Source organism: Microcebus murinus, chromosome 9 (genome assembly GCF_040939455.1).
Source record: "Microcebus murinus isolate Inina chromosome 9, M.murinus_Inina_mat1.0, whole genome shotgun sequence".
In the NCBI taxonomy this organism is placed as follows: domain Eukaryota; kingdom Metazoa; phylum Chordata; class Mammalia; order Primates; family Cheirogaleidae; genus Microcebus; species Microcebus murinus.
This window is the reverse complement of record NC_134112.1, coordinates 100,899,236-100,924,360: the sequence shown is the minus strand read 5'-3', so window position 1 is coordinate 100,924,360 and position 25,125 is coordinate 100,899,236. Positions and strand designations below refer to the sequence as shown.

Below are 25,125 nucleotides of genomic sequence, written 5' to 3'. Positions count from 1 at the left end.
GCGACGTCCTGCCCGCCCGCAGCCCCAGCCCTCGTCGGTGTGCCCTTTGCTGCCTGCAGGGCCCGAGCCCGCCCTGCTCCTGCAAGAAGCCCTACAGAAACACCGTCGTCTCTCCTTTCCTAAACTCACGAACAGCGATCGCTACCGTGGGATTTACTCCCCCTCTGCCTTAAAAATGGGGAGGCAAGACTCTTTGGTTTTCAAAATTACATAATAACTTTTAGTTTATGTCATGTGCATATGTCTTGTCCAAATATTAATCTCCTTCAAGCAAGGGTAACGTCTTCGCTTTCTTGTCTTAAATCTCATACCAACACCAGCACAGCTTGGGGCAAACACAGGGGCTCACTGTATAGCCTGGAGCATCTGAGTTCTGAGCCCGGACCTGGTATGCAAACAGGCCTTCCCTGCGCCTGCCAGGGCCGCACGTCTCCCTGGGCCAGAGCATGGCGCGCTGCAGGTGGCCCTGGGCCTCTCGAGCCCCACCACGCCCTCCACGGGGCGAGGCAGCGAGGCCCTCGGGTCTTCTTTTGTTTGCTACCATCTCACCTTCATCCTTCAGGTATCACCCGCTGACCGCGGACGCAGAGCCTACTCTAGTGACGAGGCAGAAAACAAAACCTTTCGAAGTGTTGTCCATGTGGCAAATCTCATTGTTGAGGCATACTGGGATCAGGCGTGGTGGGACAGGTGAAGTGACTGACTCATGGGACGAGGTTTGGCAACCGGACGGGTCGTGTGTGCACACGTGTGCATGGGGGGAGGGTGGCGATGTTGGCTCTCGTGGGCCGAGGGACGAGGAAAGGGAGGTGGCATCAGTGCCCCCAAGAGTGTGAGCCACCACCCTGCCTGCCCAGGCCGTCCTGGCATTGGCATGACTGTCCTGGGACGCCCCCAGTCCTGGGGAAACTGTGACGGTTGGTAACCCCAGGTTGGGGTGGCTCTTACAAAGGATGGGGGTGGGGCAGCGCTGGGTCTGGAAAGATAGGACGCTCATCTGCATTATTTACGTCATGGATTGGAAACTCTCAGATAGCCAATGTGGAAAATTACGTATGTAAATGCCAAATTCCTATGTCCGCTTTATGGTGTCGGGGACTGAATGTTTGTGTCCCCCGACATTCACACGTTGAAATCCTAACAGCCAATGTGACGGTATTAGGACCTGAGGCCTTTGGGCAGTGACTAGGCCTGAGGGTGGAGCCCTCACGAATGGCAACAGTTCCCTTATAAAAGGGACCCCAGAGAGGTCCCTTGTCCCTTTCACCACGTGAGGACCCAGCGAGGAGAAGAAGGCCATTTAGGGACCAGAACACAGGCCCTCACCAGATGGGCAACCTGTGGGTTCTTGTTCTTGGACTTTCGGCCTCCAGAACCGTGGGAAATGCATTTCTGTTGTTTATAAGCCTCCAGGCTGTGGCATTCTGTTACAGCGGCCTGGATGGGCGGAGACATGCGCACACACCCCCACACATGAGCCCCTTCCCGCACGTACGCACACACCTATTGCTCCGCTACCCAGGAGCAGTATTTTAAATGAGCCCCCATTTTTTCCCAGCTTAGACAAGAACTTCCAGGGCCTTCTAGACCCATAATGAGTCACGAGACTGTGATACACAGCACGAAGGGAGTGGGGGGGAGGCCAGGAGAGGCTCTGGGTACCTGATGTCACACCTCAGGGTTTTGCACCAGTGAACAGATTTTGCTTAACGACAGGTGAGGCCATAACAACCTTCAGCAGTGTGGCCCACTGGGCTCCCGTGCTCAGCCTGGTTCAGAAGGTGCCCCAAGTCTGTGAGTGGCTCCCCCAGGGGCTCTCCCACTTCTTGGGGGCTGGCTTGGGTAAATGAGGACATCTTTGAGCTCAGCAGGGAGCATATGAGGAAATATTTTAAAATGCAGCCAACCGTCTGCTGCGAGCTTGGTAATTAGCACTTTTGGAAAATCAATGCACTCCGAAATTTAAGCAAAATGAAAATGTTAATTAATAAAGCAAAATTTCAACTCCTTATAACATCAGGAGACATTCAAGATACCAAGTATCACTTGGAGGTATGAAAATGTGACTCGGAGGAGACGTAAAGGCAGCATTGCGGTGAGGGGCCTGCTTTGTGGCCGGGTCAACATTTGTGTTCCCTTGTTGGAAACCAGGGCCCCAAGGCAACCTCGACGTAGCATGTGCACCACTGCTCAAGGCACATTGACAGGCTGTTGCCTTATTTAAAAAATTCCTTTTAGGGGAGCCAAATACCACCCTCTGATCCTTAACCAGTCCTCTGGTAAGGGAGAATGTAATTGTCCGCGGAAAAATAAAGAGGAGAGAGAACACTTTTCAAATGAAAGTATCCCCAGAAGAACAGGACGATGAGTCGATGGGCTGCCAATGTCCTGAACCTCTCGCTGATGAGGTGAGTGCGTCTCTACCCAGACTGAGTCACATACTTTGTCACTGGGAGACCCAAATTCTCAACGCCCTGGAGAACAGCCCCTCAACATCGTGTTGCTTCTCAACCCCAAACATCTATTACATGGCTTCCCTCCAAACACTGAAGAATACCTTATGCACATGCGGATCCTCTTTAGGAGAAGAAGAGACAAGGAGGAGGAAGGGACATCACGGTGCTCCCAGACACGGACCACGGCACATGGCTGTCATTGGTGGAGTGCCTGCTCTGTGCTTATGTGATCACGGCCATGTGACTTTACATAAAACATTACCTTGGATTCACCCAATAATTATGCAAAATAGGTATCTTAATCATCCTCATTTTACAGATGAGGAAATCGTTCAAGGTCAAAAAAGCTAATAGGGTCAGCTTGCTCTGAAGTCCATGTTTTTCCATTTTGTAATTTTCTCATCACTTGTGCAAAAATTATTACATCTTTGGCCCAGATTCAAGATAATAATAGATTTCTCCTCCAACATCAGGGAGGGAGCTCACATTTACCACACAAGTAATGCTTCCCGTAAGTGACTGCATTTATTCTCTACAGCATCCTGGGGGGGAGGGGGGTCTGTATACCCTACTTACAGATGAGGAAACTGAGGCTCTCGGGGTCTGGTGGGTGGCAGGGCTCGGTTTCCACTCAGAAATCCTGGGTTCTTTCCATCACAGGAGAACTTCCCACGGGTGGGTTAACCACCAAACCACCTTCATGATTTGCTGCAATTTTTGAGTACCTCTGGTACTATAATGTGCTTTGTTTTACTCTGTGCTTCAGCTTTCCTTGATACTCTCTCCATGTTGCACCTAAAATCATGTCCCCGACCGCCTGAATGTTTATCACTTTGTTCCAGAACACAAAGGAACTCCACCCGTGTAGTAAGGAGAAAAACAATCTCAGAGAGAAGTATTTGAGTTGCATCAAAGCAGTTTAAGTTGCTTGTCCTGAGAACTCTTTCCTACCTGACAAAGATGGTGTATTTGGAAACAAAACCTAAGAAATGTTCTAGCTTTCCCAGCTTAAACCATTTAGTATCAACAACATGGGACCCTGGAGTCACCCGTGGACACCGTGGTGGCTGGGTCTGAAGCAGTGGGCCGCTTGGCACACAGAAGGCGCTTAGATAACCACTGGGCCTGTGAGGCTTTTGATCACCAGGAGGCTGAAGCAATCGGGGCAGATGCACCCAGGCATTTTTCTGTCCTCGACACTTCACTTTCTGAAAATCAGGTTAAAATGAGAATACAGGCAGCCTTACGGGGTAATTAACTGCCGGTGGACTTCAGGTAGGGTGTGCACAGGGGGCGACAGAGAAGACCCGGCTGACCCGCGATTGCGCGTGATGGCGGAGGGTCTGGGCTGGGGCCCTCTGCAGTCCCGGCTGGTGGGAACCCTCCCTCCCCTCACAGGCTGACGCCCCTCTATCGCAAGAACAGCTGGAGGAGGCCGTGAGGCGCCGTGGTCCCAGGGACACGGTTCGTTCTTCCCAGCCCATCCTGGAAAGCAGTTACTGAAGGTCAGAGTAAAAAGTTCTGCTCTGGGAAGAGGCCCCCCAGGCGGGGGGGGGACTTTTCTAAAAGGCTTCCAACTGTCACCAACGTTGTATTTACCACCTCTGCTGCTCCTCATGGACGGCCGACCTTCGTTCAAAGGCGTCCAGCTAATCGTACTAACGCTCCCCTCTGGAGAAAACTCCGGATGGATGTTTCTCAAACTGAGTGATGGTATCCTAGAAATCTGAGTAAATGTGCCCTTTTAAAAGACTTTTAAGTTTCTTGTGCTCACTTTGATGAGAATCTTAATAAAATTAATACCACATTTCTGTACCACCTGGATGACTGTCTAATAGCCAAGTCCTGTCATCTATTAATAATCCTAGGTTTCCGAAACGCATTGGCGCCCAGCGATACTATTTTAGCTGGTGTGGACCAGTGAGAAAAGACCAAAAGTGAACTCGATACATCAAGGCCATATCCCTGCCAAGCAAAGCAACAATGTTGCCATATTACTCCAAAGAAGGCTTCCTGGTGGGTGAAATAAAGAAAATCAGGGAAGAGTGAGTCAGGATGTGGCACACAGGGACACAGGGGCTAAGAGTGAAGGGACGTTCCAGTGTGTAGACTACCACACAGTTTCAGTGAAGCATCAGCTCTGTAAACTGGTGTTGCTGCTTTTAAATTTGTTGGTTTTGTAGATTTGTTGAAGCTAATCGGTAAATTACATTTGGCTTTATAGTTATGTGAGTTTACGTGTAGTTTTTTCTTTGCACCTACTCAAGTACCACTCTAATAAAGTGGTTTATGTCAAGTTCAATACTATTTGCCACAGTAGTTCTTCACTTTCACTCATGAAGATAGATGCAAAAATCCTGAAGAAAATGCTAGTTTAAAAAAATGCAGCAATGTATACATAAAAAACAAAATACATCACAACCAGTTGCACCCATCTTATCGTAGTGATGGAAGGCTAGTTTTATACTGGGCAATGCAATACACCTTGACAGTCTGAAGGAGAAACCCCACATGATCATCTGGACAGATGTGGAAAACATACTTCATAAAATTCAAAATCCATTCTAAATAAAGAAAAATAGAACATAAACCACAATAGCAACAATAAAACAAAGAAACAAAAACCTAGTGCAAACTAGAAGTAGAAATGACCTTCCTCAAACTGATTGAGTACATTTCCAAATAAATCTATAGCAACTTCATACTAAATGGTAAAAACTGGAAAGCATTTCTTTTATGATCAGATACAAGGCAAGGATTGGATTCCCACTTTTTTTTTTTTTTAGAGACAGGTACTCTCTCTGTTGCCTGGGCTAGAGTGCCCTGGTGTCATCATAGCTCACTGTAACCTCTAACTCCTGGGCTAAAGCAATCCTCCTGCCTTAGCCCCCTGAGTAGCTGGGACTACAGGCATGCACCACCATGCTGGCTAATTTTTTCTGCTTTTAATAGAGATCGGGTCTCGCTCTTGCTCAGGCTGGTCTTGAACTCCTGAGCTCAAGGGACCCTCGTGCCTCGGCCTCCCAGAGCGCTAGGATTACAGGCGTGAGCCACCGCGCCCGGCCCTCTATTATCATTCTGTTTAACACAGTGGTCCTAAGGAGGACAGTAAGATAGGAAAACAAAGAGATAAGAGTGAAAAAGTAAAAATAAATTTGTCATTATTTGGAGAGGATACAATTATCTTTAAACAAGATCCAAACAAAATCATAGACAAATTATTAGAATTAAATGAGTTTAGCAAGAATGCTGGATGCAAAATCATTGTAAAATGTCAAGAGCAATTCTATTAGCCAGCAAACATTAATTAGAAAAATTACATTTAAAAAATGAAACATACACCAAAAACATCTAATAATATACTTAAGAAAAAATTTAAACAAGATTTGTAAAAGCAATTTATGAAAAAAATTATAAAAATTTATGTAAAAAATATTTTAAAAGCCTTTTAAAAAGTAAATAAATTGGGAACTATACTACATATTGAATTAATCTATAGCTGAAGTTTATAAATTCTCCATTAATTGGTGTATAAGTTTAATGCAATTCAAACTAATGTGTCAAAAGTGTTTTTAAAAGAACGGAACAAACTTGTTCTAAATCATGTATGTGTGTGTGCACATGCATATATGTTATATATGCAAAGGGCCAAAGATGGCTAAGACATTTGCAAGGACAATGTGTTTAAAGGACTAGCTGCACCAAGTATCATACCTATTGTAAAGCTATAGTAATTAAGAATGTGCGATGTTGTTACATTGATGTACAAAAGATCAGTGGAATATGACAGTCTGAAACCAAATCCATCCATACACAAAAATGTGATAAATGGCAGAAGAGCTAAAGATCAGTAAGGAGAGAAAGACTTTTTCCGTAAATGGCTCTGGGACAATGGGTTATTCCGTTCCTGTGGAAAAATAATTGTGAATTATGCTTCACACCCTACCCTAACAATCAATTTCAGCTGGATTAAAGTCATAACTGTGAAAGATGAAGTTACAAAAATGTTAGAAGATAATGTAGGAGAATGTCTTTATGTCCTCAGGGTAGTGAAGACTTTCTTTAAGAAGACATAAAAATGCAAACCATAAATGAATAAATTTCATTGAAATTGACATCTTTTCCTACCAAAGTATATTAAACTGAGAGCAAAAAGATGAGTTACAAAATGCGAGAAGATTTTGGAAATAATTGACAAATAATTAAGATCTGGAATGTATGAAGAAAATGTACACATAAATAAGAAAGGGACAAACAACAAAAAAGAACAATAGGTTTAAAGACATGAGCAGGTGTTTTACAGGAGACGTAACATGAACGGAAAACACACCTATGCAAAAATGTTCAACCTCATTAATAATGAAACATACGCAACGTAAAACGTGCAGAAACTTTGGCATATGTCAATCTGTGAACGTGAACAAACTACACACAGCAACACTGTAAATACATTTTAAAAAATGGAAATGACCTACACATCCATGAGCAGGAGACTGGATAAACTCGTTGCGATGTATTTGCATAAGGGACTGTCACAGAGCACTGAAAAGATTCCGCTACAGCTAACGCAGCCACAACCGTGACTGTCACGGACCATGCTGAGCACTAACGTCAAATAACAGGAGTGCACACACTGCGTGGAAACAGTTATATGAAGTTAAAAATACAAATGGTATATTGCTTAGGGATTCATAAATACGTGGTAAAACTATTTTGCTCAGAGCAGCAGGGAAGAGTTAAGCAGATTCGGAGCAGTCGCTCGTCTGGTGGAGGGAACCACACGGGGCGGACTCCACGGACGGCCGAGGAAGTCTGGGGAAGCCCTACGTCTCACACCCAGTGGAGGGTGCGTGCGTGTTCATTTCACTACTCTGTATTGACAAAATATTTCATTCACATATAAAAATGCGTCTGGAACAAAAACTAGTTAATGTAGAAAACCAGAAAAGTAAATGTTTCTGTCCCTCCCCGGGGAAGGAGACGCGTGAAGCCGTATGTGTGCAGTCGTCCTCTCGGAGGGCTGTGCCCGTCACTCAGGGGTAACGCTGCCCTGGACTGACGGCCGTTCTCCCACGGGAGGGAGATCGTATTCCACTGGGGTTCAGGATCTGCCATGGCGCTTCGACAGCTTATTTGTGGAACCAACAAAGATTTTAGATGGAAATATCAGTTAGGTCAATGATTCATATCCTTTTAGGATGCTCAGAAAGGAGAAAGACAAGGGCATTCGACTAATTACACATAGGCTGTATCAGGAGATGTCGTTTCTGTAACTATATAAAAAAAAATTCCTACAGGTAGCCTTGAATACAAAGATCGCCATTCACAGTAACAATAACACTTGGTATTTGCAGGGCATTTAAAAGATTTCCAAAGATTCTCACAGACATGAACTCATGTGGTCTTGAGGGAAGTCATTCTTCAGGATGCTGAGCTCAGACTTTGAGCTTGGGCCAAAGGAAGCAGCTGGGATGATTCTACTCTGGTTTCGGTTCTGACACCATCATTGATAGGTGACATAGAGCAAATTACATCTATGTTCTGAATTTCTAGTTTCTCACGGCTGCATGGAGATATTGTGAGCAAAAGAGATCATACACGCCAAATGCCTAGCACAGCGGTGGGAACACTGTAAGCCTTACAGAAAGGGTCACTTTTGTCATTAGTTGTTATGTCCCAACCTGTGAAGCTATGTCGTGAGACTTGCTGTCTGAAACCCAGTGCGTCCATTCTAATAGGCTGGCTGTCTAGTATGCGTTAATGTTTACAGGTTTGACCACAGAAAAATCATACTAAAATGATTAATACTGCATAAAACATCTATCACTGTGGGCAGTGACTCCTCGCCTAGGGTTCAAAGAAAAAAAGTAAACAACAATTTTACAACATCCTGATCTTAACTCTGAATTGAATTGGCCAGAACCCATGCAAGCTGCGGCGGAGCTGGCCGCCACCCAGCAGTGCACGTTGGTTTACGGAAGCACAACGGCCTTTTTGTGAAGCAACGGTTGTTTTCCCCAGGAATGCTTTAATGACCAGCAATTTCATATGCAGCACATTCCCTGGTTGTAAGACTGGTGATTGAAAACATAATCTCACAGGTTCTATGTTTTGTCCTGACATTGGACTTGTGACCTTGAAGCTCCAAAGTTTACTAGAGAGGTCAGCGGGAGCCGGCCCTGCCCACCAGCATCTAAACCAGGATGCTCAAATGCAGTTACACGTCAAAAGCACCCGGGGAGCTTTCAAATACCCCGATGTCCCAGCCCCACCCTGGGCCAAAGAACCCACAACCTCTGGGTGGGTGTGCGGCCCGGCACTGGTAGTCACAAAAGTTGAAGTGTAGTTGAGTGAAGAGCCATTATTCCAATCAGTCATCTGCTACCCTAAACCTTTTGTTTCACTAAATGTGTACCAGGCTGTTGAATCCATGGCTAGTAAAATTTTAGGGTTATTGGAGAAAAGGACTTACAGCCTCTGCCACCTCATTGGGAAATCATGAATACACTGGCACGTTTCTTTACGAGACGGGAGGGGAAAGCCAGGCCTTGCAGCTGCTTACCAGGCTGGCTCTGCTACTAGAGATTTACCGTTCAGATGGGATTCAACAGGGACGTGGGAGACGGCAGCTCCATGTAACAATGAGATGTTCTATTATGTATGCTCCATCAGCCTAGAATAGAGGGTTTACTTTTCCACTGGCTGATTAATTTATTCTTTTATTATTCCAAGCCTTTCGGTAGGAAGATACTAGAGTCAACTAATCTTGTAATACAATGACACACAGGAAATTCAAAGACAGAATTCACCGAGCAAGCCCACCATGCACCTTGTCCTGTCGTGATTAGACTTGGAGGAAACAGAGCAGTGACTTCACAGGACATTCTGAGGACTCAAATTCTATTCAATTGTCACATCTCACAGCTAATTTTAAAAATATGCGTTTGTATGGCCATGGAGAAAACTAGCTTAATTAAATAAATATATGTACAAGCAGTTATAATTTTTAATGATCTGGAGGGTGACTGGAATTTGGCTGAGCTTGAGTTTGAACATGAGGCCGTGGGGGCAGAAAAAGGTTAAAGTTTCAAGGTGGTATGCCCCAAGTCATGGCCTAAGTTGGACAGCCAGCTAACCCCTACAAAATAGGTAAAAATGTGGCAAAAAAATGTCACAGTTGAGCCTTGGGTTTATGCTTAAATTGGAAAAGGTAACTGGCTTTCGCCTTGGGTAAATGATGTGCCTCAACTGACTGCATCACTCATTCAGCCTTTTAATACATACTCAGTGTTTACCAATCGTCCCGTCTCTAGAAGGGGGCTGGGACTGCATCCGTGAGCGAGAGAAGGCACCTGTGCCTGAGGAGCTTACCATCTGCTGGGGGAGAGAAATAAGTACACGGGTTGTAACAGCACAGGGTGACGTGTGGTGACAGTGGCAATGGCACCGTGGTGGGAAAACATCCCAGGGGTCTCTGGCCCAGTCCTAAGGAGGCTGGAGTTGGAGATGAGGGGTTGGTGTGTGTTCTGGACGTCAGGAACAGCAAGGTCAAAGGCCTTGAGGTGAGAGGAGGTCTGGGACATTTGGCCTGGGAGTGGCGGATGGCTGCAGGGGCCAGTGGGAGCACCTGAGGGTGGGCTTTGCAAAGCATGAGAAAGGAGTTCGGGCTTGTCCTGCAGGCAGCGCAAAACAGCGGAAGGGTTTTATGTAGGAAACTGATGTGATCGCCTTTCCACTTTCAAAGATCACTCAGTGACAGAACAGAGAACATTCTGGAGCTGAGGTGGATCTGGGGCAGAGAAACCAAGCAGGCAGCTATTAAGGGGCTCAGGTGTGAGGTGCTGGTGGGCATGGAGGAAGAGGAATATTTTAATAATGTCAGGAAGGCAGAATCCACAGGACTTGGGGGTGGTCAATGTGGGGCGAGGAAGGAAGAGGAGCAGAGTGCCAGGTGTCTGGCTTGGCAGCTGAGGAGGTGCTGAGTGCTGTTCTCTAGGTAGAGGTTGCTGTGAGAAGAGCCACAGGGGTCTAGTGGAAAGAACGGTGAGAGCAGCTGATGGATAAACCGAGTCTGGAGCTGCACAGCAGGCACTGCAAGCGGGAGACGGGCACAGGTCCCAGCAAGGACCAGGCTGGAGGCACAGGTGGCCCACTCAGCCCACCAGCATATATCATGGACATTAATTAAATCAGGCCTAGCCTAATTCCAACTGTTCATGGCCATCACAGACATTATTGTAAAAACTAAAGCCATTCAGATAAATGATTAGATTTCCAAATTGAAGAACAAACAGAAAAATCAATTCACTAATTTGCTAACTGTTCTTTAGAGTGGAAACAGCTGAACTAGATTTGAGCCATGACATATATTTAAAAAACCCATGGTCTAAAACAGGGGGCCAGTTCACTGTCCCTCAGACCGTTGGAGGGCTGGACTATAGTTTAAAAAATACTATGAACAAATTCCTATGTGCACTGCACATATTTTATTTTGAAGTAAAGAAACAAACAGGCAAAAACACCCGCATGTGGCCCGAAGGCTGTAGTTTGAGGACGCCTGGTCTAAAAGAAACAAAACTGGGTCCCGCCACTGAAATTGACTCATGGATTATGGGTGCTCACGTCCACCCCTGTCCTAGCGTGAGGAACATGCTGAGCCCCCCATGGGTCAGACGGGAAGTAACACAGAACCTCGTGCATTGGGAAAACACCCATGAGAGAGGGCAGAAAGACATCTGTGTCAAAAGAAGTTCTTCAAAAACATGAAGTTATTACACTTCCTGGTACTTAGACTTGATTTATAGTGATCGATCAGGACTCACAGGATGCTGGGCAGGAGGAGTCCTGTGAAGTCTGTCTTGAAGAGAATTCCAGGGGAATCATTTGCAAATAACTGACTCGGGAGCTGCTGAAATGTCTCCAAAAGCTCTTGTTTTAAGTGTGTGAGTTACTTTCCGTCTCGTGCCCCACACTTGTGTCTCCGAGTTGTTTCATGACGTAGGCAATAACCCTCAGAGGGGATCAGAGTGAGGACTGCCTGGGTGCCAAACTGGAGGGGAGAGAGGAACAGGAGCCTGTGCAGTGGGACAGCTCCCCGGGAACCGGGCGGAACAGGATCCCTTTGGTTTCGTGGCGGGACAGGAGCAGGGGTGCTGACCTCCTCTTTCTGGCTCTTTCCCTGGCTCAGTCTGGCCTGAGCCTGGCAGGCTTTACTGGTGAAAACACACTATCTTTGTTTTAAGACCTTTCACAGCACTACAACCATTTTAACACGAGATGCCTGACTCAAGCATCCAGACGTCCTGCTGTAGTTTTCTCAGTCTGAGCTGCTGAGTTAATTAACCACCGGACAAGTTGTTAAATCTTAAATTTTTTAGGTTATAACATCAAGTGTTTGCAATTCCTGTGAATTGTGGACCTTAAGTCCATAAGTCTGACATTTAATTTTACTTTCCCTCCTAGATATCATGTAAGAAGTATTTGTGGAGAACCTACACTCTGCTCAACACCACGCAATGGGCCACGGGTGATAAACGTGCAATGAGCAACAGTCTTCGTCCTTGAACAGCCTGCACGTGGTCTGGGAAGGAGAATTATTCAGAAGTGAAATAGTTGAATATTAAAACAAAGAAGCATAAGATTCACTGCTGCAATAAGTGGGATTGACAACATTTTGGCAATTTAGAGGAAGGAAAGGTCATGGTGATTCTACCCAGACGAGGAGACGGAACCATTACTTTGCTATGTTACAGTTGTGAAACATTTTAGGCATTACTATGAAGACGTGCTCCCTCCACCCAAATGGGAGCATCCTCAAAGCAATCTACGCAGGCCCATTACCCGTGCCAAGGAGAATTCTTAGCAGCACAGAGAGAGCAGACCACCCTCAGCCCCCCCCAGGATACAAACCTCCCAATGTCTGGAACCTTCCCTCTCCACATAATGGGAAACGGCGGGTCTGCCCATGGCCGCGGATGTCACTGCAGCCCCACTCCCCCTCCAAATGGCTGGAAAGGCTATTTCAATTTATGGACTGCCTGGTTACATCATCTCAAGAATCTATCATTAAATGTACTCTTCCTAATGTAGAACTCTGGTCCTGCTTTTGTATTCTATTTGATAGATTACCCCGAAATTCTCTAACCTAATATTGCCAGGGCTGATGCAGGGCACCCTTCTAATTTGATTCCTCACCAGGAATAATACACTGCTGCAGGCACAATTGCATTAAGGAAGCTCGGATGAGGAAGAGGACATGGTCCATCCTCACAGACGGTACGGGCAACCAGGCCAGGCCTGTTTCCACCCTGAACCCGCCTTTTTTTAAATTTTGCTTAATGGTGAGTGCCTCACCTTGCTGGTTAGCACTTTTTGTGGTGACACTTTGAAATTTACTTTCTTGGTTATTTTGAAGTATACATTATTATTGATTATACTCCTCTTGTATCCCGTAAATACATACAACTATGATTTTTCAGTTAAAAATGATATTATTTAAAAAGTGAGCCCCAGAAAATCTCTCTGTAGGGTTTGTAACAGAGCTTTGAAATCCACAGAACTAAAGGCCCCCACCGTGACCGTGGCAGGTGCCCTGTGACCCCGGTGGGTGAGTGCCGGCTCATCCTGCTGAATCCCCTGCAAAAGCTCCTGCTCCACCTCGGCACTGCCGGAGCATGCGTTTCTTCATATTTGACAACAAATTTTCTCTTCTTTTTAATTTTTAAAGAAAATATAATGTTGCTATATCCAAGAGGCAGGAAAAATGCCCATAAGTCTGGGCAGACTGAAATTATTATTTTGACTAATATATCACCTGCCAGTCCTTGACCATATGCAAACACACACAGACAGCTCATTCTCAGTCCTGCTATTGTTTAATAGATGATATACGTCCATGTATTTATACGGTCTTCCTAATCATAACTTTAATGGTTATATAATAGTTCTTTCTATTAATATGCCATAATTTACCAAAATGCTCTCCCATAAACACTAGGATATTTCCAGCTTTTAAAAATTATTATTATGGATTTATTATTTATTATTATGGATAACAGTGCTATGAATGTGCTTGTTTACATAGCCTTTGGCTTCTCTTGAAAAGAGATTTCTGTGCTGAAGTCTAGGAACGTCTTCATGACTGTTACTGCATATTTTCATATTGTTATAAAACAAATTCGCCCGCATGCCCCTGCCCTTATTCATACAGCATGACAATAGTCTTAAAAAAGACTCCACTGCGTCATGATTTACCACGTACATGTTCTCTCTCCCTTTCTCCATCACTCCACAATTATGAGTTTGCTTTTGCAGTTTGAAATCCCTGTGTCTTGGGAAAGGCTGTTACCAGCAGGAAAAGCCCACATCACTCTTTCCTAGTCGTTTAGTTCTTTAACTGTGATCACCAGGTGGCTCTGCTGCACTACCCCATCCGTGCACGTCAAATACTGGAAACTCGGCTCATTTACTTGAGTGCAAGTGAATATCAGAGTGATCTAGCTCCACAGAGCCATGCAGTGATAACATATTGCGTTAAATTTGAAGGGTACCCTTGGTGGAGCTAACAAATCACTCACCAAACTGTCCCCATCCATTATTTGAGTATACATAACGCGATTTCCTTCCCTGCAATACTAATTTCTTGGCTACTGTCACGGACTTCGGTGCCCATGATGAATGTTTTTACGATGAATACCAAATTAACCCAAACTGATTAGAGGCTTTTATAAGTTATTAATGGGATGTCACTTCTGTCTGGCCCTCTCCATGTATACGACATTTCATTAAATACTCTCCTCTTGCTGGAAAGATCAATCTTTCTCCCCTCGTTGGATGTGTCACCTTCGATAAAGTGCTCCCTGCCCCCTCTGTTAGGTGCTGCAGGGCGGGGTGCGCAACACCGCCCTCAAGCACGGCTCTGGCGGGGCAGAGGCCGCTCGGCTGTTTCTGCCCAGTGCGTGGCGGCTGCCCAGGAGGGGGAGACCTGCCTACCACTGGCGGCTCCCTGGGCTGGAGATCTGGCTGGCTGGAGGGTGGAGCAGGAAGCAGGAGGACACTGGGCTTTTTATAAGGAGCACACTCTCTCTGTTCAAGGCATCACTTCTGGGGTGGCTGGAGAGCAGGGCAATTGCTGTCAACTGGTAACGGCTTTTTCTAAAGACACGGACACTGGAAAACGTATGGGGAGCTAAAGACTTCGGGGAATAGAAATTGATGATGTTTTCTGAACATCCTTACTCCCTACAAGTTGAAGAAGAGCAAGATGTGAGTCCACACGAGGACTCTGGGATGGCAACGACAATTTGGCTGGCTGGTCACTGAGCCCTTTGGACGTCCACGCGGCGTCCTGCGTTTCCTTGCTTTGGCCAAGGGTGGCCTAACTCACCTTCTGACACACACCATGCTCTCAGGGGACAGAATTCTTGCTTTCCTGCCTACTCTCTACATGTCGGTTAAGCTGAGTAGTAACAGCAGCAACTAAAGCCGTTGTGTCAAGTACTTTGTTAGAACAAGGTCTGAATCTGGCCCTTTTGACTTCAAAGCTTCTGTTCGAATGACTCTTGAAAAACAAAACGGACAAAATAAAAATGTTTTTCCCTTGCAAGGCCCAGAACTGGAACCTTCCGACTCTGGGCCTGCTGGGGCAGCTCGTGACACCACCGTGGGGCTTCTCCACCGGGCTTCTGCTTCCCAGGGCTGGCTGGCTGGTGGCTTCCCGCCTTCCCGCTCTCTGCTGGCTGCTGGCTGTCCCGAGTCCCTCGTGCTGGTTCTGTGCTGCCGTGGCAGTGCCACACGTGTGGCCCTCCTGTCCACACTTTGCTGCCACACTGAAATCCGATGGTTCTCTCCACGCCGGGCACCTGTCTGCAGACACCCACACCCAGAGATGCATGAAGCAAGGGCAACCGTCCCTCAGGCCTGTTGTCACATGGCCTTTCATGTTTCCAGAACAATCTCTTCCTCTAGCAACTCAGGTTGAATTACCGACGTTTTCAAAGCACAGATTTTTATAACTTCAATAGATGATTTTTAAAAATTCTTTTTCTTCGAGGCAGAAAACCTAATGCCATGAAGTGGTCCAGAGAGAGTGCAAAAAACCTTCAGCTTGGTTTCCTTTGAATCCTTCACTGACTCGCAGAAAAATCGGAGGAGGAAATCTGCGCTTGATCACTTGTGGATGCTCGTGAACGCGTGAAGTCAGGCCCTGGCTCGCTTTTGCTGTTGCCGTATTAGAAAGAAAAATAATCGTCCTTGAATTAGTTTCCTTAGAATGGGCTCAGCCTTCGGAGCACACGGGGCCATCCCACAGGCCTAAGAGAGTGGCGTGATCGCTGAGGCAGGATGGCCCGGGACTGGGTGAGGGTGTCTGTGCGGTGAGGCCACGATGAGGGGTGGCTGGGACCCCAGAAGACGTGCCCAGTGGAGGGGGCTGGCAGGGGCCATCTGTGATCACAGGTGGTCCCGAGAGTCCTCCAAGGGAGGCCGGGCTCCAGGGTCAGGTGAGACGTTTTGCTGACAGCTGAATCGTTCCAACACGCTGTGTGTCAAGCAGTCTGGGGACGACCGCTTAGGTGACCTGACCTCAGGGCTTTGCTCCCGGTGGCATCATTTTGTCGAGACTCAAGGATCCAAGGGTCTTGGTTAAGACAAGAACATCGTCTTGTTGTCAAGAACATCATAGGGCAGTGACCCTTCTCCTGTCTCCCCCTGCTGTAGAGAGGACACAGAAGCTGGGACAGTGTGGGTGGAGATGACAGTTGGGAGACTTGGGGACAGTTCTGAGGGTGACCCTGCAAGAAAGCAAGGCAACAGCAAGCAGTCGTGGTTGGCGAGAGTGAGTCGGTGCGTGAACAGGTGGACCTGCCATCAGCGTGAAGCCAGTGAGGAAGGAGACCACGTCTGCCTCCGGGGTCTCCAGGACCCACCAGAGTGCCCAGAACACATGGCATGTTCAGTGAGAATTGATTCAAACAGAAAACAAACGGGTAGATAAAACTGAAGGGCAGCAACATGCATCATGAAGGGCAGCAACGTGCATCACGAAAGGACTGGCTATCAGGGCCTGTCATGTTCAGCTGGCATGTCATGGGTCACATCCATCATTCCGAGGAGCTCCAGGGGCTGGGAGCATCTTTGGGTGTCTGGTCGACCTGCCCCCCAAGACCTTGTCAGGGGAGTTGCCATCTTAACCATTTATTTGTTTATTTTTTTTAAAAAAGCAATTTAAACGAAGATTCCTTGACTCTCCCTGATGAATTATTCTGTGACCTTCTGTGGAAAACTACTCTGGGGTCTAAAAAGCCATGTAATTAAGGCTGTTCTTCATAAAGCTTAGCTTAAATCCTCCCACTTTGGCAAGTGCACATAATTTTGTTCTCCTGTCCCTGGGGAGACACAGGACAGTCGCTCACTGGTGGTCACCCACAGCCCTGAGCAGGGAGTGGGCCCCGTCTGTGGGCGGGAAAGCACAGCAGTGAGAACTCGGTTCACCCCGCCCGCTCCTCTGGGAGCGCCGTCCCCCCAGGACGGCTCCAGCCCAGCCCCAGCCCCGCAGGTTTCCCGGCTAATACTCCACTTGCTCTTCATCTGTCACATTCCGGAGCTGTCTCCGCATTGACGATTTCCCAACGGACTTATTAAATAGCCCTTCAAAGCTGTTCATTTGTCACCATCGTGGTCGCGAGCCAACCAAAGAGAGACCCGTTCTCTTTGTCTCCGATCTTCCGAGTGTGCCGGCAGAGATTCCAGCCTTGAATTCCTAATGGTGTCTAATGCTGTGCAGTCTTGTTTGCAAAAATTTCCACAGCACTTGTTTCCAAAGGAAAATATTATTATGCAACAAATTCACACAGGTTCCCCAAGCTTGCACATTAACTTACTAATGCGCCCTGAAGTGAATGAGTTTTAACTCCAAGTGTGTGTCTTAAGAACAGAGACTGCAGTTGCCCTCAAAATTTGTGTGTTTTTATGAAATGTTTCTAACAGATGGACATATAAGGAAATAAATGGGTATTTCTAAACCGGACAATTTAGTTGTACTCTAGGTTAGCAGAGACAAAACCTCACATAAATGGACAAACATGGGGAGCAGGACTTCCAGAAAAGATCAAAGAAAGGAAACTGACTTAGAGGAGCTCTCGGCTTGGGCAGAGATCCACCCGATGAGGATATCCGGGTATCCACCGGGTAGGGGCGCAGTACAAAGAATGTGAAATAACATGTGCTTGGGAAGTGAATCTTTCTGTTTACGGGTCACTACCGTTTGGCGGGAAGGGCAGAGGAGGGACACCGTGTTAAACATTTTACATGTATTTTCTCACTTAATCCTATTTAATCTGGCCAAATGCACTTTCTAGTTCATGTTCTGGGCTTCCAGCAAACATTCTGGAAACAATCTGGTCATCCGCCGTGAACAACCACAGCCATGACCAGTGCCACCACGAGCGGATTCCGGCGGATAAGGGACGTCCAGCCTCACGCTTCCCCCTCTCCTGCCACGCTGCACGGGGGAGATGATCTGAAGATCTGCGACGACCTACCCTACCTGGTGGAGACACCAACTGGAAACCACACAGGAGCACTGGAAGGAACACCCTGGCCCCACTCGGGGTGCCCCGCACCGTCCTCCTGCGACCCGCGTCACTGCAGTCACTCAGCACGGGAGGTCTGGCGCCCAGGAAGCTCTCTGGGGAGCTCTGACTGCAGCTGTGTTCTCCGCTCCCCAGGGAGAATTGCTCACTTCAGTCTGACTCATTATAATTAGAGCAGGTTTACTTTAGGGACCAATGTTTACTTTTTAAAATAAAATGGCAGCGAGGGATTTGTTGCGGCGTGCCGTCACTTACCAGGCTAGCGTCTGCACGGCCCGCTCCAGGCTTGCGGGCTCCCTCTGCAGACAGAGCGGGCGGGGGGAGTGCCTGTGGTCAGACGGTGGTCCTGGGGCCAGGCCTCCCCGATGAAGGACAACCAAGCGAGCACAGAATCCCCTGTAACAGGATCAGCAAACTACAGCCCACAGGCCACGCCACCGGGGCTGGTAAATAAAGGGTACTGGAACACAGCCGTGCCCACCGTTTCTACATTGTCTTCAGTTGCGTTTGTGCTGCGGCAGCAAAGACGAGTAGCTGTGACGGAGACCACGTGGCCTGCAGAGCCCAAACTGTACCATCTGACCCCCACAGAGCACGTCGGCCCTGCGCCACACACAGGGCACGCTCTCAGCAATGAGCTATACCACCTCTGTGTCCAGCACAAGGAGGCATAATAAAAATCCCAAAGTTCACGTAAGATTAAAAACTCAAACGTTCCACAAACATATTAGCACCTCTGGTACTAAGCCCAAGTATTAGCAACTGAAACTTAACTGAACATTCACTTCCCTGAAGCAGAAGGGAAGTTGAATTCCCCTCACCTCTAGCACTCTCCTAGAACACATACACAGATTCCGGCTGTTTCCTCCCATGCAATTAGTTCATGCTTAAGTGCTCTGGGACCTCAAGAATATATTAACTAATTGACTAATCTGTTTATGCATTCATTTCTTACCTCAACAAATATTTACCGAGCACCAGGCATTGTGCTAGCTGCTATAGAACACAGAGATGAAAGAGACTGACCGATTAGACGAAAAGGCCCCCTGAGCAAGGAGAGAGACCTGCCCCAGGCAGGGAGGAATCCTATGTGAGGGAGACCTGGAAGCCCCCGCAGCTGCCTAACAGAGCATGTGTGTCGGAGGGGACGTGTCAGGAAGCTTTCTCTGAGAAGCTGACACTTTGTTATGTTGCTACCTCTTCTTTAAGAGACGAAACATGATAACTTCTATAATCACCTGTTCCTATCCCTGTCCCCAAGGGAGCATGACATGGGAGTAAAGTCAGTTGTCCAAGAGGAAGAGGACCATGCTAGACTTAATTCTAAAGTGTGCACGACCATGCCTGTGTGTGCAGGCACACACATACGCACTGCAAATTCTCCCTTTGCATTTGTGTGCTGCAAGCCTTCCCCGAAGGCAGGGCTGTGGGTGCTAGCTCTGCTACAGCGCCCGGCCTAGCTCCACAGGCAGATGGTGAGGCACAAATCTGCACGCTTAAGGATACTCACGGGATGACAGGGGAGGAGCCAGCAGGCATGGTAGAAAGAGACCTTCACACGGGGTCACATTATGATGTCCATTTCCTGCTGACCACCAAACAGCTGGACAATGACCACTGAGTAAGGCTACACTGAGTGGCCCCATCCCCGTTCCCAGGTGGTGGGAGTGTGTCATGGGGCACTGGGATACGGTCATCGGTGGGGGGCAGGGAGGGTGCCCTGTAGGTGTGCGGTGGTCAGTTTCATGGGAGGATTTTATGGATGTTGGAAACCTCTTCAATCGCAGACATTCTTGAACACTCAGGTCTTCTACAATCTCCTACTAAATTGCATATTTTTTCTCGTGTAAAAGTCATCTTTGAGGGAAGATGAATTTTATCTCTTCGCTGTGGTTGAGTTGATGGATTGGTGTCTCTCTGCCAAAGTCAGCTCCCAACTTCCTCACTTCCTCCTGTCACACTGGGATTTTGATTAGTTCTATGTGCTTTTCGAAATCTCTACAATCAGTCTGTAGCATTACAGACACTTTAGTATTAGCTAAAATAGTTTTGTGGCCTATATACTCCTGTTTTTTTATTTTTTTTTAAACCAATTTGAGGCAATGGAATTAATATGCAACCAAGAAAATATAATCGTGCTGAGGGGAGATACAAGACTATTTTCATTCATGTGACAGTAGACGGTCTATCCAATACAATCCTATCCCAGCTTTTAAACATGATCATTTTCATTGCCATTTTTGGAAAAGAAAGATTTAGGAGTGCAGGTTTAGGTAAGCAGCTTGAAGATGCAGAAGAAAATGGTGACCAGCACATGGCAGCCCCCTTCTCTGATCTTCAAGCCAGAGGACTTTCTGCGAGGGGCAACACGATCTTGTGAACAAAAGCTAAACAGGACTGATGAATATCACCAGGTTTTGGGCAAATGTGCTGCTAGAGCTGGGGCAAACCCCAGAGATCACGCTACCCAAATCCTTCCCTGGGAAGCTGGGGCTGCTGCAGCCACCGGGCAGCAGGGCGCAAGCTCCCGGCTTCAGAGCCCTGGTCCAGCACCGCTGTTCACAGCCTCTCCCGGCTCGGTCCCCGCCACTCACAGAAAGGACTCCGTGTGGCCAGCTGGAGTGAGAATCCATGACGACAACTGATTTGAAACCGAGACGGCCGAGGCAGCCACAGCAAATGTTGCATGTGGAGGCGACCGGCCTGGCTCCGTGCTGGCCAGCAAACCGCAGGGAGTCTGAGCTCCGAGAGCAAGTCTCGGTGACTCCACGGTTCTGACACTCCCCATCTCCTTAGGGCACTGTCCATCTGAGTCTACATACAGCTATAAGTAGGTACCACCACGAGAATATCAGATACGGGGACCAAGGCACTTGCTGTTCCAATTTTATGATAATTTGCCGTCTAAAAAGAAATGGCCATTTTACATATTCACATACCCCAGTGTACTTATTCCAAATTTAACTCACACACACACACACACCCCCACACTCAGCCTGAAGATACAAACGCCGTCAAAGTCAAAGCAAGGTCACGGGGCTTGACTGCTTACCAGCTGCTGGCCTTTGGGGCCCCACCCTGCATACTGGAGCTTTGCGTTGCTGACTTCTGGAGGGTCCAGACTTTGAGGATCCCTAAAAAAAGTGAACAAACAAACAAAAACAAGGCAAAATGTTAGGAACCAAAAATTCAGATTTAAGAATTTTATCCTCAACCTATAGCTTACTCCTTTCTCCTTCCAGGGCATCAATTTCAGGAGCTTGCCTCCTGTGATATTAAACAACATGTCTCATTCAGTCTGCATCAGATTCCTTTAGATGTGTATAATTTATTTATATGATGCTGAAATAGGTCCATCACTGCTTAACCCAAACGGTAAATATTCATCAAGAGAGAACATGCAGAGAGGTCTATAGATAAATTTTTAAAATACCAAGAATAGTCAAAATTAAAAATTAAAATGCATAGCCATGCAGTAATAAATCCAACAATTTATATCTCCATCTTTGGTTCTCCTAGAAGACAGTTTTTTCCTAAGCACAATGCCAGGCCATTATGACCTTCCAGAACCAGTGGCCTTGGGACAGATGAACCCTTTGGTTTGTGTTGATAAATCCAAGTGGAGAAAGAGAGAGAGAGCCAGAGAGAGAGAGAGAGAGAGAGAGAGAGAGAGAGAGAGAGAGAGAGAGAGAGAGAGAGAGGGAGGGAGACAGACAGAGGGAAAGAGAGGGAGAGAAAGTCAGAGAACAAGGGAAGGGGTAAATTGAAAGATTTCTTTCCTTTGAAACATCACTTATATTTTTCATCCTTAATGTATGGATAATACAAAATACCATAAAAACAAAACCTTGTCTAAGTACATAAAGGTCACAGTGCATAAAAGGGCATGGTGAGCAAGATGAAAACATGAGAAAACTAACACTTCTAAACATCTTAAATGTTTCAGTATGTTTTACAGCCACAGCCATCTCCGACACAGGAAAATATTGGTTTTCTTATTCTTTTGGACGGTGCCATTCCGCACGAGGAATGGCACCTGTGTTCTGCTGGGGCAGGGCTTGAGTCGGGGGAAAATTCTAAAGTAATTACTGAACAATGCTACCAGGAAAAAAAAACAGGGAACATGTTTAGAGTGAAAAGAGCTCAGGAGGGTGGCAGTCTACACTGTCCAGGGTAGATTTAGATGCAGTGCTTGGGCTTAGAGAAGCCCAGAGGCCTGGAGATGGAATGTCGTGATGTCAATTAAAGGAAGACAGAGATTATTTGGAATCACGAGGAAGGCAGCTGCCCAGGCACGCAGAAGATATAAGGGAATCTTAACATCGCAGGTTCCAGATGAATTTTTAATAAATTTTACCATTGGTTTTGAATGTTTCCAAGTATTTTCATAAACATGGGTGAATTTGCTTTGACCCTTGGGGCAGAGAAAGACTTAAAATCCAGAAGCCATAAAATATAAGGTGAATAAATTTGACTACACAGAAAACATAAAACTTTTGCCTGGCAAAAACATCATGAACAAAAGACAACTGACAAACTGGGAGAAAATATTCATAACATATGCCATGGATGAACTGATAGTATTCCTAACATATGAAGGACTCTAAAAACTTTGAGATTACAAAAGACCAGAAAAACAATAGAAACATGAGAAAAACATGTAAACAGACAATTCACAAGAAAGACATAAATAGGACCCCAAAACATATTTAAAAAGCACTCAAATGCACATGAAATTAGAGAAATAGAGATGGAAACTATACTGAGATGCCATTTCTCACCTATGAGACTGGCCGAAACAGAAAGAGAAGTACAACACGTGGTGCTGGTGAAGCTGTAGGGAAACAGGCGCTCTCGTATTTTGCTGCCGGGGATGCAGACTGGTATGATCATTTAAGGGGGAAATTTGGCAATATGTAATAAAATACATACTTAACTTTTAACCTAGCAACATCACTTCTAGGAAATCTGGAAGATTCTCCACCAACAACACAAAAATACCTTGTGCAAAAGCTTATATCCGTTGCAGCTTTATTTGTAATTATAAAATATTGGTAATAATATGTGGCTGAATAAACTATGGTTCATCCTTCTTCTTTAAGGTTGGATAGTATTAAGCAGAGAGCTAAAAGGTGGTTTCCTGAGGCTGGGGGTGGGAGGGATAGAGTGATGCTGATCAAACGGTATGACGTTTCAGTTGGACAAGAGGAATAGGCTCTTCAGGACTACTTCAAAGTATGGTGACTATAGTTAATAATAATGTAATGTATATTTCAAAATTGCTAAGAGGATAGATTTTAAATGTTGCACCACAACTTAGTAAGGTAAGTATCTAAGGTAATGGACATGTTCATTAGCTTAATTTAATCATTTCATAATGTATACATACATTGAAATGTCACACTATATCCCATAAATATATATAATTATTGTATTTTAATTTTAACCTCCCCCCAAACTATGGTACCTCCATACAATGAAGTATGGCACAGGTGTACAAAAGAATGAAGATCTCCATAAACTGATACGGAGTGACTGCCATGAAGAAGTTACACAAAGCCCAAAAGAGTATGTATAGTGCTACCTATCATATAAGGAAGAGATATAAGAAAATATACATCTTTCAAGTCATTTGTGCAAAATGGAATACAGGAAGCAGAAAGCAGAAGCCAGATGGGGCTGGGTAGAAAAGGATGGAAAGAAGGAATGATCGGGAACAGGGTTGCTGGGATGATGAGGAAGAAGTGACGTTTCTCCGAGTATAATTTTTATACAATACCAAGCCTTAGGGCTTCACATACTTCCAACATAAAACAATAATTAAAAACAGCCAGGATGATGAGGAACCCAAAGTGAAAGAGAAACACCAAGAAAAGAACAAAACGTTATCACAAACGAAATACAAAACCACTCTGAAGGGGGTGGGGAAGGAAATAACTGACCATCAGTAACTTGGGGAGTAATATTTTGACTGGATACTGTAAAGCTAAAAAGAACTATAAATAAATGCTGTAATTCAGGGAGTAACTGTGTTTCTCACAAGGGTTTGGAGGATCAATTCTGAAACTATATGTTTATTAGAATTGAACAAATATGCAAACATGTTAATATATGAGAGACAACGAGAGCCAGGTTTTTCGTTGCTGGAGAAGAAAGTTAGAGGGAAAAGGGGAGAGCTAAAATATTGCTGGAGAAGAAAGTTATAGGGAAAAAGGGAGAGCTAAAATAAACTGTGTGAAGTTAGATGGAACTCAGAGGCATCAGTGTACACTCGTGGTGTTTAATACACATATAGGCATGTATATATTAATACATGTACTACATGTACATGTATTAACATATGTACATATGTTAATGCATGTACATATTAATACATGTACATAGATCAGTCCACCGAGAGGGCCTGGAAACAGTGGACACCCAGTAGCAATGAGCACTGTCGGCGTCCAGATCTTGGTCTCTAAACACCATTGTTCGATACGAGGAAACGGGTCTCCTAGGAGAGGTGACTGTATGCAGGCTGGGGCAGGGAAGACACAAGATGAGCCTGGAACATCTTGTGGGGCCAAAAAGTAATGGAATACTAAAAAAAAAAAAGATGGATGCTTTTTGAAAGAACAGAGAACCTAACCTAAAGGAGTTCTTAATGACCAACACCAGAATAATTTTAACAACATAAAAATTAATGACAGTATTGGATTAACCCATCAAATAAAATAAATATCCATGAGCCTGCACTAATATAATAATCAAATAAAGCAAATCAATTAAATAAACATTCCTTCTACATTATTACTACGAGGAACTTCACAATAGAATTCCAGTTAATAAATGCAGAAGGAAGGAAGAAAATAGGATTACCTTTAGGTAACACCACAGTAATAAATGTTGCAGACAAGATCCACTGGCAGATGATGAAATCAGTGAGTGAAAGTTTGAAAAGAAACAGGATTTGTGCTGTCTCGAAACATCTTGCCTACGATCCTTAGCAACTACAAAGGGAATGATGGCAACTTCACAGTGGCAAAACCTGGCAGACAGCAAGTTAACGGGTGATCGAGGTCAACGTCACTGGAATG

The 25,125-nt window shown here is 45.7% G+C and overlaps 1 protein-coding gene across 3 annotated transcripts in view; it reads right to left on the bottom strand.

The window, feature by feature from the left end:
• Window positions 1-25,125, bottom strand: part of DPP6 (dipeptidyl peptidase like 6) — an 827,489-nt gene that overhangs the window by 169,640 nt on the left and 632,724 nt on the right. For all 3 annotated transcript variants that reach the window (XM_076006752.1, XM_012786244.2, XM_012786246.2), the window contains exon 7: window positions 21,099-21,180. In XM_076006752.1, the coding sequence (XP_075862867.1) occupies window positions 21,099-21,180 (82 nt within the window). The remainder of the gene's footprint in view (window positions 1-21,098; window positions 21,181-25,125) is intronic.